Source organism: Hydra viridissima, unplaced genomic scaffold (assembly GCF_058129835.1).
Source record: "Hydra viridissima isolate aposymbiotic clone 2 unplaced genomic scaffold, HvirCarnegie_v1 scaffold_11, whole genome shotgun sequence".
Taxonomy (NCBI): Eukaryota; Metazoa; Cnidaria; class Hydrozoa; order Anthoathecata; family Hydridae; genus Hydra; species Hydra viridissima.
Genome location: NW_028324310.1, coordinates 11,264,704 through 11,281,495, shown reverse-complemented (window position 1 = coordinate 11,281,495; position 16,792 = coordinate 11,264,704). Strand labels below are relative to the sequence as shown.

Below are 16,792 nucleotides of genomic sequence, written 5' to 3'. Positions count from 1 at the left end.
TACATCAAAGGAGGATGTTGGAGTAATTGAAACGAAAGAAAGCAATACAGTTGAAATCTTTAAAGTTATTAGACAAAGATTGTTCATTAAAATGTACAGAAGTCTGTCGTGATTTTAGTACCATCTACCATACTAACTTGTGTGTAATGGAATCTAGGTTAAAGAGTAACAAAAGTCAATCATCTATTACCTTTAACTAGCCATTTTTTAACTGTGAACATTTTCTTACACCGGTTCATGTAATAAATGTAATAAAGACAACTTGCATTCTTCTATATGGAAGTTTAATAGAACATTACAACAATTTACAGTTTTGAATAATTTCTAAAACCAAAATTAAGAATTATTACAATATTTTCATAATCTGGGAGTATTTGCAAATATAAAATAGCACCAGTTTATACATTAAGTTCCACAAAATGCGAGTATAAACACACCTTTTGTACCGATGCAACATTTCTTTTCATGCTTTTTAAAACTCGATTCTCTAAGATATTTATTGTGACATTTCGGACAGGTAAATTTAGTTATTAACCGTTCTTCTGTTTTTTTTGGCTTTTTTGTTTCTTCTTCCGCAATCGACTTCTCAGTAGTAATTGCTGATGGTGTGAGCTCAAATTCGAAATCCTCTGATAACAAGTCCGCTAATACTTCAAGATCTAGCTCAATAAAATCCTCAACAACTGTTTCAATTTCGTTACCAATATTTTCAAGCAAAGAATAATCTTCTTGATTAATATTGTAGTTTTCTGTCATACTCATTTTATGCATCGCTGCTCACAAAAATATTTTGAAATGTTTTTCTGGATAGTCGACACCATCTTTTTCCGACGCCGAATCAAAGAAAGATACTCCCAGGTTTTGCATTTATCGCCTTTTGTTTCGCTTTTGTTATCTAAACAATCCCGTAACACGCGTACCTTTCTTTTGAAACAATGCGTAGAAAGTCCATCTATTAATACGCCCTTGATTTGATTTAAATTTTTCCTTCTGACGATGAACGGCGGAGAGATGTCATTGAAGACACAGAAGCTTCTTTTGCCGCTAACGATATAACATGCAACTCGTCTAATAAAGTTTCATATCGAAAACAAGCGCGTATATCTGGTACATTGCTTTTTTTTTATATCATTACCATTATGGCCACCAACCAGATAATTATCGCGTAACCAATGTTGCTTCACCTAAGTAAAGCAAGATTTATTCAAAAATTAGTAATTCTGAACTTCTTTATCTGGAACAAAGCCTATAAATTAAAATTAAAAAAGGTCATAGACCTTGTGTTCAAAGCCAGACATCAGCACACTATTTCGTAAAAGTTCAAACATGCCTGCTGTTGTGAGACTCCACACTTGCACAGCAATGCTGTATTCCTCCATTAGAGGTTCCTTTAAAATATATAAAGATTTTTTAAAAAAGCTGAAACCAACTTATAACACATCAATAAATCAGCAAGTGGAAACTCACTTCCCAATCAAACAATTTCTAATAAATTAATCATATTTCATTAACTGTTTTAGCCATTTGCATGCTAATTTAAAAAAAGGTCTGAATAGTAAAACAAGGAGAAAAAAAAGAGCTTCAGCTTAAACATGATTTGTAGAAATATTGCCCTATAATACCTAACTGATATTTGATACCTACTATTTCGTTGATGTATAAGGGTTAACAAATCATTTTCTAATTACCTTGGTGAAATGAAATTGCAAAGGATCATCTGTTGATAAAGATATGAGAAGACCTCTTGCAAATAACTCAGGTAATGGGTTTCTGTGGTAGTTTAAAAGCAAGCTGTTATTACTTAATGGAGACATTGCAACACCAATCAGCGCAAGGTAATACAGGTATTGTAGAGCAGGCACCTTAAATAGCAATGTAAATTAATCAAAAAATAGTTTGAAAAAACTACTATCCTTTAAGAAGGAGGTTTAACAAATAAATCTGTTAAGTGTAAACTGTTATGTGCGTTATGTAATAATTATAACCTTCCTTAACAGCAGACCATGTGAAACATTTTCTCCCAGCATAAAAGCAGATAGTAAATGATGAGCTGGGCCAGCCTCTCCACAGTGTGGTTGCAAAGTAAATATCTTCAGTCCTTGTTTTCTAGATAAGATTAAAGAGGTACAAAAAAATTGAAACAAACCAAATTGGTGTTTCCCACATTCAGTTTCCAGAACTTAAATAACTTTTATCTACAACCAAGAGAAATACAAATTAACTTGTGCATTTGATGTTATAATGCATTAAAAAAAATTCATTTTAGCAATTAGGTTTCTGGAAACTTATGAACATATTAGATTTTTCACAAACTTAAAATTCTCTAAATAGAAAATCTAAAAAAGGTTGCTACTCAGAAAAGTTAAAGCCTTATGAAAAATTTAAATGAAACAAAAATTCTAATCAAAATTTGTTATCAAAGTTTTTTAATGGAAAAAATAGAAACAAATTTTTACTATGAAGCAAATTTAGCTTCTGTTATTGTGTAATAAATACATGCAATTTGGTTTTCTTTAATGATTGAAACCAACACAAAAAAAATTTCCTTCTCAAACGATTTAAAGCAACAATGTTTGTGTACATGTAGTACAAATAATAAGCATAAGGTGGGTTATATTCTAAGCCCAAATTCTTAGGCAATGGTCTTTTCTTTGTAAAAGGAACAAGCTCATACTTGTTTTCATCATCAACACTATCAAAACCAATGACCAGCAACATATCAAAAAAAGAATCAATGAAATGTAGAAAATAATAAAACTCTCCAGATTTTATAAAAAAATTAATTTCAAAAGAAACTGATATCAAACAAGAAGTATAGAAAGTAAGTTGTTTTTTTATAATTCACTAAACACTTAAACTTAACATTAAATATGAAAAAAATTATCAAAATTAAAAACAAAAATATACTTAAAAAATTTTAGCATGTAAATTTAGGAATATTAAATTGACTTAAGTAAAAACATGTCAAAATTAATATAAAAACCAATAGAATAAGCCTTCTACCGACAGGATTATATTTCTGGTTGAATATATCAAATCTGTTAAACAAATTATGGTCCTGTCATATCAAGATTATTCTTGATATATTAAGAAAATTTTATCAAAACTACCAACAAAAATATATTTCAAAAATTAAAACTTGAGATGTGATTACTCACAGCATGAACATCTAGTGTGTCAACACTAAGGTCATAAGGGTTCATGTTCATCTCTTTGAAAAGCTACAACAAATATAAGATAGCTTGGCTTAAGTAAATGTAATAAAATAACTTTAATTGCATAAAGTAAAACTCATACATTGGATAAGGGAATTGTTTTTTTTTTGTTGATAAAACGTAGTAAATGCTTTTGATTCTTACATGAAGCACCATGAATGTGCGTATCCACCTAAACATTTTCAAAAAATTTAAATAACAACTGAAAGTTTAAATGAAAAAATATTGTCAAAAATGGTTTTCTTTTAAAAACACACAGGAACTTGACTTACGAAAATTGTAGAAATATTGATGAACTATTTCTTTTTGAGCAGCATTCTCTTCGATATCATTTAACAAACAATCAAGTTTAAACTTTGACTCCAAAAATCGAAGTTTGTCGAAATGTAAAGGATTTTCTTAAAAAAAAAAGGTAAAACAATTCATTTTCTCAGTTATTTACAAAAAAAGAAATTTTTTTTTCTTTTTTATTTACTTAAATTATTTACTTACTGGCACAAAAATGATTAGTCATAGTGCATCAGCATTTTCTTTACATTTACATACATAAAATTTTTTAATCAACTACATTGGTCCGTGAGTTGACAGTGCTAGTAGAACCTTTGGATCTTCCATAAACTCCTCAATGAGGCACAGGATGTATTACTGATTTAGTAGATGTCCCTTGAGATTTGTTATGGCTATAAACTCTAAACACACCATCTACAAGCTCAAATTCATAACCACTATAACCAGGAATATCGCAAAGATAAGGCTTCCAAACAGTGGAATCTTCCACCCTCTATGTGTAGGTAAGTCAAATGCAACACTTAGTCCTTGCTGACTCACATGCTTGAATCTTGTTGTGCTCATCTAGTTAGACAAATGATCATAAAACTATTGAAAACTAGATTTTGTAAATGGTTTTTTTTTTAGGCATTTTTCACTTTCAAAAGATTTGCATTATGTGTATTTTTTAAAGTTTATATATTTACCATAGAACTTTACATCAGCTTTACATGTAAAATATTTCAACTTTATTTTTAAACAAACAAACATTGAATATAACAAAACAACAATTTAAAATTTCTTTTACAGTTCGGCAAGTAATGTACCATCAAATTATTCAAAATACAGGTACCAATTCATGGGTTTAAACTAACAGTTTTTAGGCTTTTTATCAAAACCACCAACAAAAATATATTTCAAAAATTAAATCTTAAGATGTGATTACTCACAGCATGAACATCTAACGTGTCAATACTAAGGTCATAAGGGTTAATGTTCATCTCTTTGAAAAGTTACAACAAATATAAGATAGCTTGGCTAACTTATATTTGGTGAAAATCCTTTAATTGTAGTAAAATAATTTTAATTGCATAAAGTAAAATTCTCATAAGGCAAAATTTAGTTAATGTTGTACAATAAAGACGTAAAAAATCAAAAGGAAAAAACTAAACAACAACAGTGTTGTTTCAACAGGGCAACTTTTCATAAGAATTTAAATATACTGAAATTGAGCCTAATAGAAAATTTTTGATTGACAGTTTGGAGACTGTGTGCTGTAGTTGAATTAAAAGTTTGTAAACTTAACGCCATGTACTTTGCTCAAATAAACAATGCTTCACACAGAAGCTCTCCAGCTAGATTTAGCTCATCTATGAGAGTCTAAAGTTATAAATCATAAATTTACTTTTTGAAACTTTTCAGATAAACATTAATACATTTTACAGTAAAATTACTCTACAAAATTGTTTTTAGCTCAACATTACTCTAAAAAATTGTTTTTAGCTGAACAATTATCATTTATAATACATCATTGAATAAATTTACTCAAGAAATTAGTTACATTTACTTAAGAAATGTCATTTGTAATTTTAAATAAAACATTAAGAATATGCTTAACAAATCATTATAAGCTTAAAAAAAAAGAGAAATCTTTTCTGTTTTACATTTACCACAACATAATTATGAGCTAGTTTTTTAAACTAATTATCAATACAGTTAACTAAAGAGCTGCACAGTGTATCTAAAATGTTATACAAGGTATGATACTTCTTGAATTTCAAACTACATTTAAAATGCACCATTTTTGATCCTACATCATTAGCACAAATAAGTTCATCCAGGATCTTCTAAAATCCTCTAAACTATCAAAGAAAATAAGTAAATTTTTTATGTAAAATACAAATATTCTAATAGTAAAAGCATACCCCTCCTAAACTTTCTCCAACATTAACTCTCTAAAAGTAGTTACGGTTTCTTTTCCAGCATTAATGAGATCAGCATCTTCATCCCCTATATTTGGAAAAGGACACAAACCTAAAATTCCATTTTCACTTTGCAAAATAACATTAACATTGGGTTTAAGATAGTCGCTTGCAAGAATAGTTATGCCAATTCCAAGATTTGCATACATCCCATCTTTAAGCCCAAACACAGCTCACATGATTATTTTTTCTTGTAATAAATCAGATTCTGACTTTGGAGTATCATCAGACTTATGATGGTGAAGTCTCAAATATTCAATTGTTTTTTCATAGTGTTCTCCCTTAACAACACAATCAACATATATAGATGGAATATGAATTTCATCAAGAAAAACTTCTTTCCCCAAAACATCTGCATCAATATCATTTTGGTAGTCTGGTTTTATTTCTTGATTGACTAATAAGTCTAAAGTTTCTTTTCTTTTTTTGTTTACTCTTTGAACAATTTCTAGCTCTTCAAGTTTCAGTGCTTCTTTTTCAATAGGTTGATGTGAGAAATTGAACAGGTATGCCTCTAAACCATTCCCAGAAGTCTATTGATCAAGGCTTTCTTGAAATGAAGAATACATTACAACTTAAAATAATGCTATACATAACTTACAAATATGTATAGAGTGTCTTACTCCTCACCAACATTCTCTAACAGTTAAAATAATAGGACTAAACTCTCCATTTATATAGCTGAAAATCTGTGAAATTCTGTTATTTATTCTAACACTGTAAAATAAGCAAACTTATCTTTAAGTGTTAATTTTTTAACCAACACCTTAGGAAGTGTTAACTAATGTGCAATTAGAATAACCATTTTCCTTTATTTTGTATCTTTGAGAATGAATCATTTTAATCTTTTAAACGAAAACTAGACACATAAAAACTGTTCGAAATTCTAGTCAGTAAAAAAGAAATTAGAAATAAATTTTTAAAAACAACACTACAACAACAATTTTTAAAAACAACCCTGAAAAAACAACCATTACTAAGTACTACAAATAACCACAAATAAGTTGAAAAATTTTAAGATAATGGTATAATCATCCTTATGAAAAACAGAGGTGTTAAAAGAGACAGCAATAATTTAATTATTGTAAAGGAGCATGTTGAAAGTGATATTTATCACCATTGTAAGTGGGAGTTGTTAAATGTGGCATTTGTAACCTAATTGTTGTTATTATTGTTTTAAATGTTAGTTTATTTGTGCATGCTATTCACAGAACTCTTTTTTATTATAATTTCTGTTGGTGGAGCAGCTTAGACACTCTCGAATTTGTACTAGTTTAAATATATAGTCTCTCCAAACGATCAGTTTTCAATCCTCCACATTTTACAAGAGGTATACTACTTTTAATCCGATTTCTTTTTTGCAATTTTGAAATGAAAATAAAGTCAAGAAAAGAACGAACCAGATTTAATAATCATTTTTGTTTACAGAATCTAATCTTCGGTATAACGCACGTGGTGTAACTATTTTAATATACGGTGGCTCGTTGCAATTGGTAAAATATACAAAAAATTTAAATTTAAACGTTGATTGGAGAAAGTTAGAAAATTTAAAATTAAAACATTGAATGTAACGTCAAAGAAATGAAAGCGACTTTAATTGTCAATGCAGGAAAATTTAAGTCGCTTACGAAGTTACTTAAAGTCGCGGGACTGATTACATCTTTGGTAAAATTTATCTAAAACAGAGTTTAGCAAATTAGACTTAATAAGACTACTTCATTCAACTAGCCTTGTGCGAAACTGCAACTTATACTTTCAATCAAGTTTTTGTGGAATCCAAACATTTAGAATTTAATTCACAGAATTTCCTCAGAATAGGTTTTTACAAAATCATACATTTAACATTTTAACAGATCTACATAATCATATTTACAACATTTTGCTAATGATATTAAACAATTTTCGCATAAAATTGTATTTCTAAACAAATTACTAAATTAGTTATAAAATAAATTCTAAAAAATAAATATTAAATTTGTAAACCTCTTTACAGAAAACAGTTCTTATAGACTAAATAGCACTGAATCCTAATTACTCGATTTCCTTTTCTTCTTGTAAGTCCCCTTCCATCTATTAACGTAAACTCGTCAGGAGCTGTTTTCGTGTTATTTTTAAAACGTTATTTAAACTCTTTTACAATAACACGAAAACAGCGCTCGAGTACAACCTTTGGATTTGGGTCAGGAGGGTGCAAAACAGTTCAAATTTGTTCCATGCACTGAGCGTCTTACTTAGCAAACCACATTCCCGTTGTTTAATGTTAAGTGGAGAAAAAAGTAATTCATTTTGGCGCACTTTTTTGTTATAATTGGTTTTACTGTTTATTTAGAAGTTTAAACAAATATTTTGGATTTACACTCTTCCATCTTCTTCTTCTATACTTCTTACTTCAGTAATCTGATTAGTATACCAAACCACTACCAAACCAAGCCATCTTCAAGAAACTATGTCTCTATGGAATTACTTTACCAATCTTGACAGAGAAGAGGATAGCATCTCTGGCTCTGGCGAGTAATAAGTGCAAAGAAGTGATTAATTTCTCAAGGTAGAACCAGTGAAATTAAAGCTCCATACCTTCAACTTCTGAAGTTCCTTGAAATTCAAATTTACATTTTACAAAACAAAAAACTATAAAAACATTTCAATTTACATACAACTCGCATACCTTATGCTTTTAAATCCCGTAACTACTATAAGCGAGCCTTCAGTAATCGTTCAAATCGCCGAAACTAACATTTTAAAAAATCATAGACCAGTTCTTTAACAAAATCATCAGCTCAAAAAGGAAGCACGCATGTTTCCAACTGCAGCTATTTGACTTCACATTCTTCTAAACTCTTACAAGCATTTAAGTCAATTTTCTTTGGATTATCTTGATCAAAATCGCTGTTAGTTGCTGTAAACCACCGTTTATGACTTTTTTAGAACATAACGTATTTATTCCGTCTACGCTGTATGGCATATAGTTCTTTAGTAAAACGATGATGTTTGATTATGGAATCTACAATTATATCCATACCTTGTAGTAGATGAATTAAGAGCAGGCTCGCACCGACAAGCGCACTAATTGATCTGTTTTCTAAAAATATGAGAAATATTTATCCAAAAAGAAAAAAAAAATGAGAAAAATTTGTTTTCAAAATATATGAAAATATAATTTTTCACATCCATGAATACATATTGTTGTTCAATTGTTATCTCTCCCCAATTTGGGTTGACTTTGTGCCCGCACTTGTGTACGCATAGGTAAAGCGCCAGTACAATGCCAAAATTTATTGCTTGAACTGATCCTCGTTTTGATGGATTATGAGTGATAAACTATGAAAGATATATTATAGCCCCTGACGTTACTTAAGGCCGAAATAAGCGACGAGGTTGTGCACATATAGCCCAAGCGACAGGCAGCCTTCCAGATATACACGACTGCTCCACATTTTATTCCGCAACACGCGTTCAATGTAGTCCGACCCAATATATTTTATTAGGCCGACAAACTATACATACCACCAATAGTACTGCAGTTTTGACTTAAATATGTATGCGAAGAGCTAATACTTGCCCCAACCTAAGTGACTTTAGTCAGCTGCTAGCCAAGTACAATGTGCATGAGTGTATTGGTACGGTAACAATCGAGCTAAAGCAGTTGCACAACAGCCGTCTTTCCTGGACTAAAACGTGCTGCGGGCCTCCAGATGTTTATATCAAGGTGGCGTAATCAATGGCGGTTATCGTTTTGCAACTAACTCTGTATGGTCACTAAGAGAGTTAACGACCTTAACATTGTGGTTCGTCAAAGCAACCAAATCTAGTTGTAATGCCATCGACTGCAATCAACTTTTTTGTGTCAAGAAGGCTAAGACTGGTTAAGTTCTGCTCGTAGAGCTTCATCTGGTGACCAAGGTTCTAAGTAGCTGTTTATTTGTGTTTCAACTCTTTGCGTTCGTCGAGACTCTTACTTTAGCAGCTGTGTATTCTTGAAACTCATTCAATGTAGCCACTGGCAAAGAAAAGTACAACTCAGGTAATCCAAGAATCTTAAAAAATGACTTAGTGTTTCTAGTCACAAAGGGGCTTAGTAACTGAACTCTATACGTGAGTTTTGTCTTCAGTCGTTGTGGTGGGTCTTCAGAACCTTATTTATCATGTTAGTTTGTGAGTAACTACATTTTCAGAGTAATACATGCTTTCTAACACATTTATGACTTTCCTCTGGCCTGTTGTCTTTAACTTTTTTTTTAAGACTCTTCGTTTTTTTGTTCCCTTTTGTCCAGCAGGAAACAGTTATTTGTCAGAAACTTGCGTAATTCCTTCTGCATCCTGGTAAGTAATGTCGAAAACTGAGCTGAGCAGACATTTTGAATGAAGTTTGATTCGTAGGAACCCCATCAGGTCAATGAAAAGATTGGCAAAAGACCTTAATGCAATATTAAGTTCTTTTTAGGAGTTTCTCCAAAGTTCTGCTGCAGTTTGTGTGATTCTCTAGAAGATATGTCAGCAAATATTAAAACAGAATTGAAAATAAGGCCTTCAACAGAAATATGACTGATTTGGTAATTTAATTTGGTAAATTATACATACAAGCAAGTTGAATGCCTTGCAGGAGCTTATGCTTGTTTTCTTTTATTATCAAACAGATGAAAAACAGATTACTGAACGACCATCTAATATTTGATTTACTTAATGGGTTGGCATGAGCTTTAACACTGATTGAACACTGACTGCTTATTCTAGCATCTCTGAATCTTCTTTGTTACGGAATTAGTCAACTTTACCTGTTCATGCAAAATGCCTGCATCGATCATTTGCTCTATTTTCTTACTATTCACTCTAGATACCTCATGTCTTTAAGGTTACCCCATTAGTCAAAATTAAAAAGTTTCCTCAAGACTCTTCATGTATTAAAGCTTATATTACTTTTAAGAAAGAAATTGAGTGTTTGGTTGTGTGTTCTATTAATGAGAGAGAATCAACGAATCAGAACAGATGCGTTTGATACAGCAATTAACGTGTTACTTAATCATAATCATATTTTTTTCGCTATCATTGCATCAATCTAAACTAAAAGATCCCCTAATTGAAAAAAGTACTTTTTTTGAATATGTTCGAAATAGGCATTTATCTATTAACAGGGAAGCATTAATGTTTTACGAGAACAAATAAAGATTAAGAACAATAAAATTTATCGGTGACGCCTAGTGTTTTCTCGTTACAGGTTTGATATCGTTTACAGAAAAGGAATAGATAATATCTATCCAGACACTTTTAGTTGTATGTACTCTAGCAATGAACTTGTCTACTCTTTTACCTTAACACAATTCGTTAAGTCACTCAGTTGCTTTAGTTCGTTCTTGCAACCAACTTCTATAATTTGTAGATTCTTTATCTTCATTGGTAAAGATGTCCAAATTTATTCATGAAAAATGTGTAGTTACCAGTAGAACAACTCGGTAAAAGCAGCAGGGAAAAGGTCAAACAGAACGGTACAACGGGATTGCTCTAAAATCATAAATATCAATTTAAAGTATTGGGATGTAATCTTGATTAAAGAGCGAATAGAAGGGAGTGCATGGGGATGCATCCCAATATTTGCTCTTTAACCAACAGTGTTTATAATGAACTCCTCATTAACGACCCTTACGTGCCCAAGTACGCTCTGCTTTAGGAAACTCAATGCAGTCATGGCTCACTAACCTGGCAAGGTGTTACTAAAAAGACATTAAAAATTGGAAGTTTGAACCTGTAGTAAACGCAATATTTCGCTTAGACGATTAATCGTAAACGAAATATTCGTGAAATATTCTGCGGTCGTGCGGTTTATGTAAGTGATGTATTTACAGTACATCACTTACATAAACCGTATGAGACCTTCACTTGATCCCTCCTGAAGATTTACTTCCAACGTCCATCAAAAAAGAAAACGATTTTTTACCTGGACGATTAATCAGTTAAAAATTGAAAATATACAACGGTGGTTATGATGGTGTTGAACATTGGTTTATTAATAATTTTTCTTATTATTGTTTAGAAAGTAAGAAGTTCAAAAGTACCGTGCTGTTTCTTTGTCAATGGTTGAAATTTACAACATTTAGTTTTGTAAAAATGATCAATGTAAATGGAGCCAATCAATACATGCAGGGGGTAATTGACCAGAAGGTAAAAAGCTATTACGGTTTCACATCTGTTTGAGTGTTCTTGTAGTTAATGGTACTGTTTTTTAAAATTGAAAAAGTAATATAGTTTCAAAAGTTCCAAAATTAGTAAAAAAAAAAAAAAAAAATCGCTATAACTTCTATGCGCATGCGCTTACAGCCCTGATACTACGCTAAAAGATGAATTAGTTAGGTAGAAAAGTTTCATGTGAACTTTGGAAAATTTCTGGTGGAAAGTTCCAAAGTTAAACGCAGTGTGTCAACTTTCCGCTGTAGCAAACTAGCCCCGGTCTTCCTTACGAAGTGTTAAGTACTGAACTGCACGCTGCTTTTATTATTATTATATGAAATAATAGTTAAATGAAATATGTTTTGTGCCGCGGAAAGTACTTGTATAATTAAATGCTGCGCCACTTCATCAAATTTAGCAGTTTTTCTCAGAAGAAAAATGCCAATAGAAACTAGAAGCAAGAGTTAAATTTCCTTTGCGCAGAATATATAATGGCTGTGTAGTTATTATTGTTAAGCTGGTTTTATTTACAACAACTATTTTATAAAGTCCAGTTGAATTCGTGTTTTTTTAGAAAGTATCTTTTTATTATTTGTGCACAAATATTAATCTTCAAACATTTCTGATAACTTGGTGGTGAAGAAAAGGTTTTCTACATTTTAAAAAACACTGTTCTCACTTTGAAATTATAGAGAACTTGTCATATGGTGATTAAGGATTTAAAAATAGTAACACTAAATAAAATTAACAATAAGTTTAAAAAAGAATGTCACATTTATGTATGTGTCACAATATTTAAGTTGATAGGATCTGTATATAAAAAAAAACTGTATTTTAAATTGATAAAGATTTTTGAAAGTAAGGTTTGCATTACAGCAGCTAAGATTTCATTTACCTGCTGTTACAAAAACAGATGGAGCTTTTAGAGGGAAATACCATTAAACTTACCCAAATTGTAAGAGATTCAATGATTTAGAACATGTAAGAATGATACATGTTCTAAATCATTGAACTTCTTCAATGATTTAGAACATGTGTCATGATACATCGTTTGGTAGCTCCACCTAATACTCTTGTATCATCTAAGCTTCTTTCGCTAAAAGTCCTTCTATAAAATAACTTTGGGTTGCATTTAAGAAACTTAGTTGAGAAATTGTGAAGAATATCTGTGTAAGAAAAAATTTAAATAGTTGTAACATGAGCAAAGATTCTAAGAGGATAAACAGCAATAATAATATTGAAAATGTTAACAGTAATAATGAATTCACTTCTCCAACAAAGATTTAAAACTTAATCTTTAAAAGTAAAAAACTGAAAATATATTAAAGAAAAAAATAATTAGAAAATGGTTGTTTGTTTATCCATATTTATTATATTGTTTATATTGTTTATTTATTTATTTTTTATTTAAAAAAAACTTAAAACCTAACTTGTCTAAAAAGTCTATGCTTATTTCATTAAGAAGAAAAACAAATTTTTTGATCATTCCAAAGGTCATATTCGGTATGATTGCTTATTAGAAAGTTATTGTGGATTGAATCACTGCTTTCACTTAAATATACCTCACACTATAGAAAATGTGTTAGCTATTTTGTAGAGCATGCTAGCACCCGTGAATTCTCCTACCAGAATTATTAGCATCATGTTTTACTTCTGTAAATGTCGGAATAAATGTTATTGAGGACGGATTATTCGGGAAGTTTTTGTTGTTTTTTTAAAACAAGTAAAGGTTTTGAAATAAAAGAAAAGTAATCTTCTTGAAGTAATCTGCCAAGGACAATTGCCTGAACAAGAATCTCGAGTTTCTTGGCCCAATTTCCCACCAACGTTACACAAAAGTCTTACGCAGAGACTTGAATATGCACTGTATCTTGCAGAGGTGGGCATTTCCGATAAAAATTTCGATATTCCGATATTCCACTAGTGTCGGACTAAGGAAAAAGTATCGGACTATCGGACTAATATATAAATAAGACATCGGACTATTGGACTGATAATATAAGATATCCGATTTTCCAATAACTAACGGACTAAGCAAAAAGTATTGGAATATCGGGCTAAAAAAAATAATCTGACTTTGAATATTGGACGGTCCAAATTCGGTATTTCCGTCTTCCTAATAATTATAAATGTAATAAATTATTTTATTTGAAAAAGTTCAAATTCAAACATTGTGAGGACGACATTTGGGTGTATGTATTTGTTCCGCAGCATTATGTCATATTCTCTTTGCGCCTTTTTCAGTTTTTACTTTGCAACAATCATATTATGGAGATTTTCGAATTAAGAAGATTCAATATATATATATATATATATATATACAGTGGTGGCCAAAAGTCTTGGAACAAAACATTTAATGACCAAAAAAATTTATTTTTGATCTAAAGTATAAATTTTGAAGGTTTTAGGTATATTTTTAAAGAGAATGTTGTTTAAAAAAATACTTAGAACTTATTTATTTTTCTATTTATTTTACTGTTATCGTTTATTATTTTTAGTATAAAAATTTATCATAACATAAAATATGTTGTTCCAAGACTTTTGGCCACCACTGTATATATATATTTCCCAAGACAAAAACGCAAGATAAAAACCAGATGCAGTCGATTATACGAAAAATATAAAAATCACGATTGGATAATTGATGATGAATCTTATTTAGCTTTGAAGCATAGCACCATTTACGGAAACCAAAATTTCTACTCAAGTAACACTGCTTTGAAACCGCCAAGCGTAAAATATGATCCAGTTGAAAAATATGAGCAAAAAGTGTTGGTCTGGATTTGCGTTTCGGCTAAAGGTATTTCTATACCTTTTTTTGTACCTTCTAAGCAATCACACAAGCAAGAATTAAACCTGAGCGAGTGCATCAAAAAAAGACTTGTTCCTTTCATCAAAGCAAATCAACTAAACGACAATTACATATTCTGACCTGACCTAGCAACATCACATTACGCAAAAACTGTAGTGGAGTATTTCAGACAAAATAACATCAATTTTGTTGAAAAGGAAGACAACACTCCCAACGTACCTGAATGCAGGCCTATTGAGGACTTTTGGTCTCAATTGAAAGGAGAAGTATACAAGAACAACTGGCAAGCAGTAACTATTGATCAACTTTGCAATAGAATAAAGTATTGTTTGAATAAGATCGACTTTACTGCCATACAACGCCTTGTAGGATCGGTAAAAGGTCGAATTATTATCGTTTTATTAAATTTTAAATTTCTATTTATAGTTATAGTTATCATTTTTATGATTTTAAGACCTATAATTTTGCACCGTTTTGTTAGACCTTTTGCCTGAGTTATTCTACTGGTAACTACACCTTTTTCATGAATAAAATCTTGGATATCTTTACCCATGAAGGCAAAAAATCTAGAAATCAAAAAAGTTGGTTGCAAGAACGAACTAAAGCAACTGAGTGACTTAACGAACTGTGTAAAAAAAAAAGAAAGAGAAGACAAGCTCATTGCTAGAGTACATACAACTAAAAGTGTCTGGTTAGATATTAACTATTCCTTTTCTGTAAACGATGTCAAAGCTGTAACGAGAAAACTCTAGGCGTCACCGATAAGTTTTATTGTTTTTAATCTTTAATTGTTCTCGTAAGTCATTTATGCTTCCCTGTTAATAGATAAACGCCTATGTCGGACATATTCAAAAAAAGAACATGATTCCTTTTGAATCAGGGGATCTTTTAGTTTAGATTGATGCAATGATAGCGAAAAAACTATCATTTTGATTAAGTAACACATCAATTGCTATATCAGATGCATCTGTTCTCATTCAATAATTCTCTCTCATTAACAGAACACAGAACCGAACGCTCAATATCTTTCTTAAAAGTAATATAAGCTTCAATGCATGAAGAGTCTTAAGGAAATATTTTAAACTTGACTAATAGGATAACCTTAAAGAAATGAGGTATCTAGAGTGAATAGTAAGAATAAAGTTGACTAACTTTGTAACTAAATGATCAAAGCAGGGATTTTACATCAACAGGTAAAGTTGACTGACTTCGTAACCAAGAAGATTCATACATGCTAGAAAAAGCACATTTTTCATAGTTGTAAGTTGAATTCTTCGTTTTAGCAGCCAAAAAGAAGTGGTTGAGGTTATAGCTATGTTGCTCTTGTGTCATTTCCTTTACTTAATTCAGTAATTTTACTTAGGGTATCACAGATTGTAATTTAAATTCTTTCCCTTAATTGATGTTGGTCTAAGATATCAGTTAATTCTTTAATCAGTTTAAAGCTTATTATCACTAAGAGTTAGTGCAACTGAGCGAACTTTGCGGTTCTGATTTTTAATACAACTTGCATTTCTCGCTTATTCATTTTCTAACTATCAAAGTACTGAGTTTACTGAAAACGAAATTTACTGAATGATTTGGAATAACATATACGTCAGAAAAAGGACGATTTTTTATTTTTTTACAAGTTCTTTAAACTTTCATTATCATCCATCAAATAAATTTTTTCAAAAACATAGTTAAAGATAAAAGGGTTTAATAATGTTTAATCAATATAGCCACCATCTGCTGCGATCATAGCATTAAACTGGACCAGAACTTTGAGAACACTGCTTAGACATTCGACTCTAAGGTTTCAGCCATCTGCTAAATGATGACAGCCTTGAGAGTTGATAATCTCAGGTATTGACCTAAATATACGCCACACCTTTGAATGAGCCTTTTGAAACATTTCAGATTGAGAGCATTTAGACAATCAATAAGCAGAAGCATTTTGGTTCTGACATTTGAATTGGCACTGATGTTACTACTAGGACTTGCCGATTCTGGCGCATTGACATTTTCTTAATACTACATTGATACTTTTCCATAGTTAATGAATTCAAGATGGCGTCGTGTTTTTAATTTTCTGCAATCATGAATTGTGAATTCTAACGAATTGTCATTTTTGTTGACTTACCTTTTTGTGTCCTCGATAATCTTTCTGCATCTGTCTCTGCCTCGTGTTCTGGACCAAAGAGTTGATCATAGTCCATAAATGTAAAGCGCGGTTTTAGTTTGTAGTGTCCAAGGGCTAGGGTGTGAATACCATCCTCTTGAACATGTCTTTTATCATCTTTAGCGCTGAGTGCAACTTTGTTGATTTCTTCGGTGTAAATGTTATGCTGATGAGATCGGATAACGTTCATGGCTGC

The 16,792-nt window shown here is 31.0% G+C and overlaps 3 protein-coding genes and 1 pseudogene across 8 annotated transcripts in view; 2 read left to right on the top strand and 2 right to left on the bottom strand.

Annotated features, from left to right (window-relative positions):
- LOC149882154 (uncharacterized) overlaps window positions 1-16,792 on the top strand; it is a 145,684-nt gene that overhangs the window by 2,042 nt on the left and 126,850 nt on the right. The gene's annotated exons all lie outside the window — the stretch shown is intronic.
- Window positions 1-16,792, top strand: part of LOC149882159 (AMP deaminase 2-like) — a 77,253-nt gene that overhangs the window by 25,601 nt on the left and 34,860 nt on the right. The gene's annotated exons all lie outside the window — the stretch shown is intronic.
- LOC149882163 (uncharacterized) lies at window positions 271-907 on the bottom strand. The gene has a single exon (XM_090066308.1). It carries the CDS (start codon window positions 769-771, stop codon window positions 406-408), a length of 366 nt encoding a protein of 121 aa, XP_089922434.1. The 5' UTR covers window positions 772-907; the 3' UTR covers window positions 271-405.
- LOC149882162 (AMP deaminase 2-like) lies at window positions 834-6,927 on the bottom strand (annotated as a pseudogene). Its single transcript, XR_016444857.1, has 9 exons — window positions 5,408-6,927; window positions 3,708-4,067; window positions 3,488-3,613; window positions 3,360-3,387; window positions 3,159-3,221; window positions 1,986-2,106; window positions 1,689-1,862; window positions 1,278-1,388; window positions 834-1,184 (listed from the first exon to the last, which is right to left on the bottom strand). The product of XR_016444857.1 is annotated as an AMP deaminase 2-like (transcript).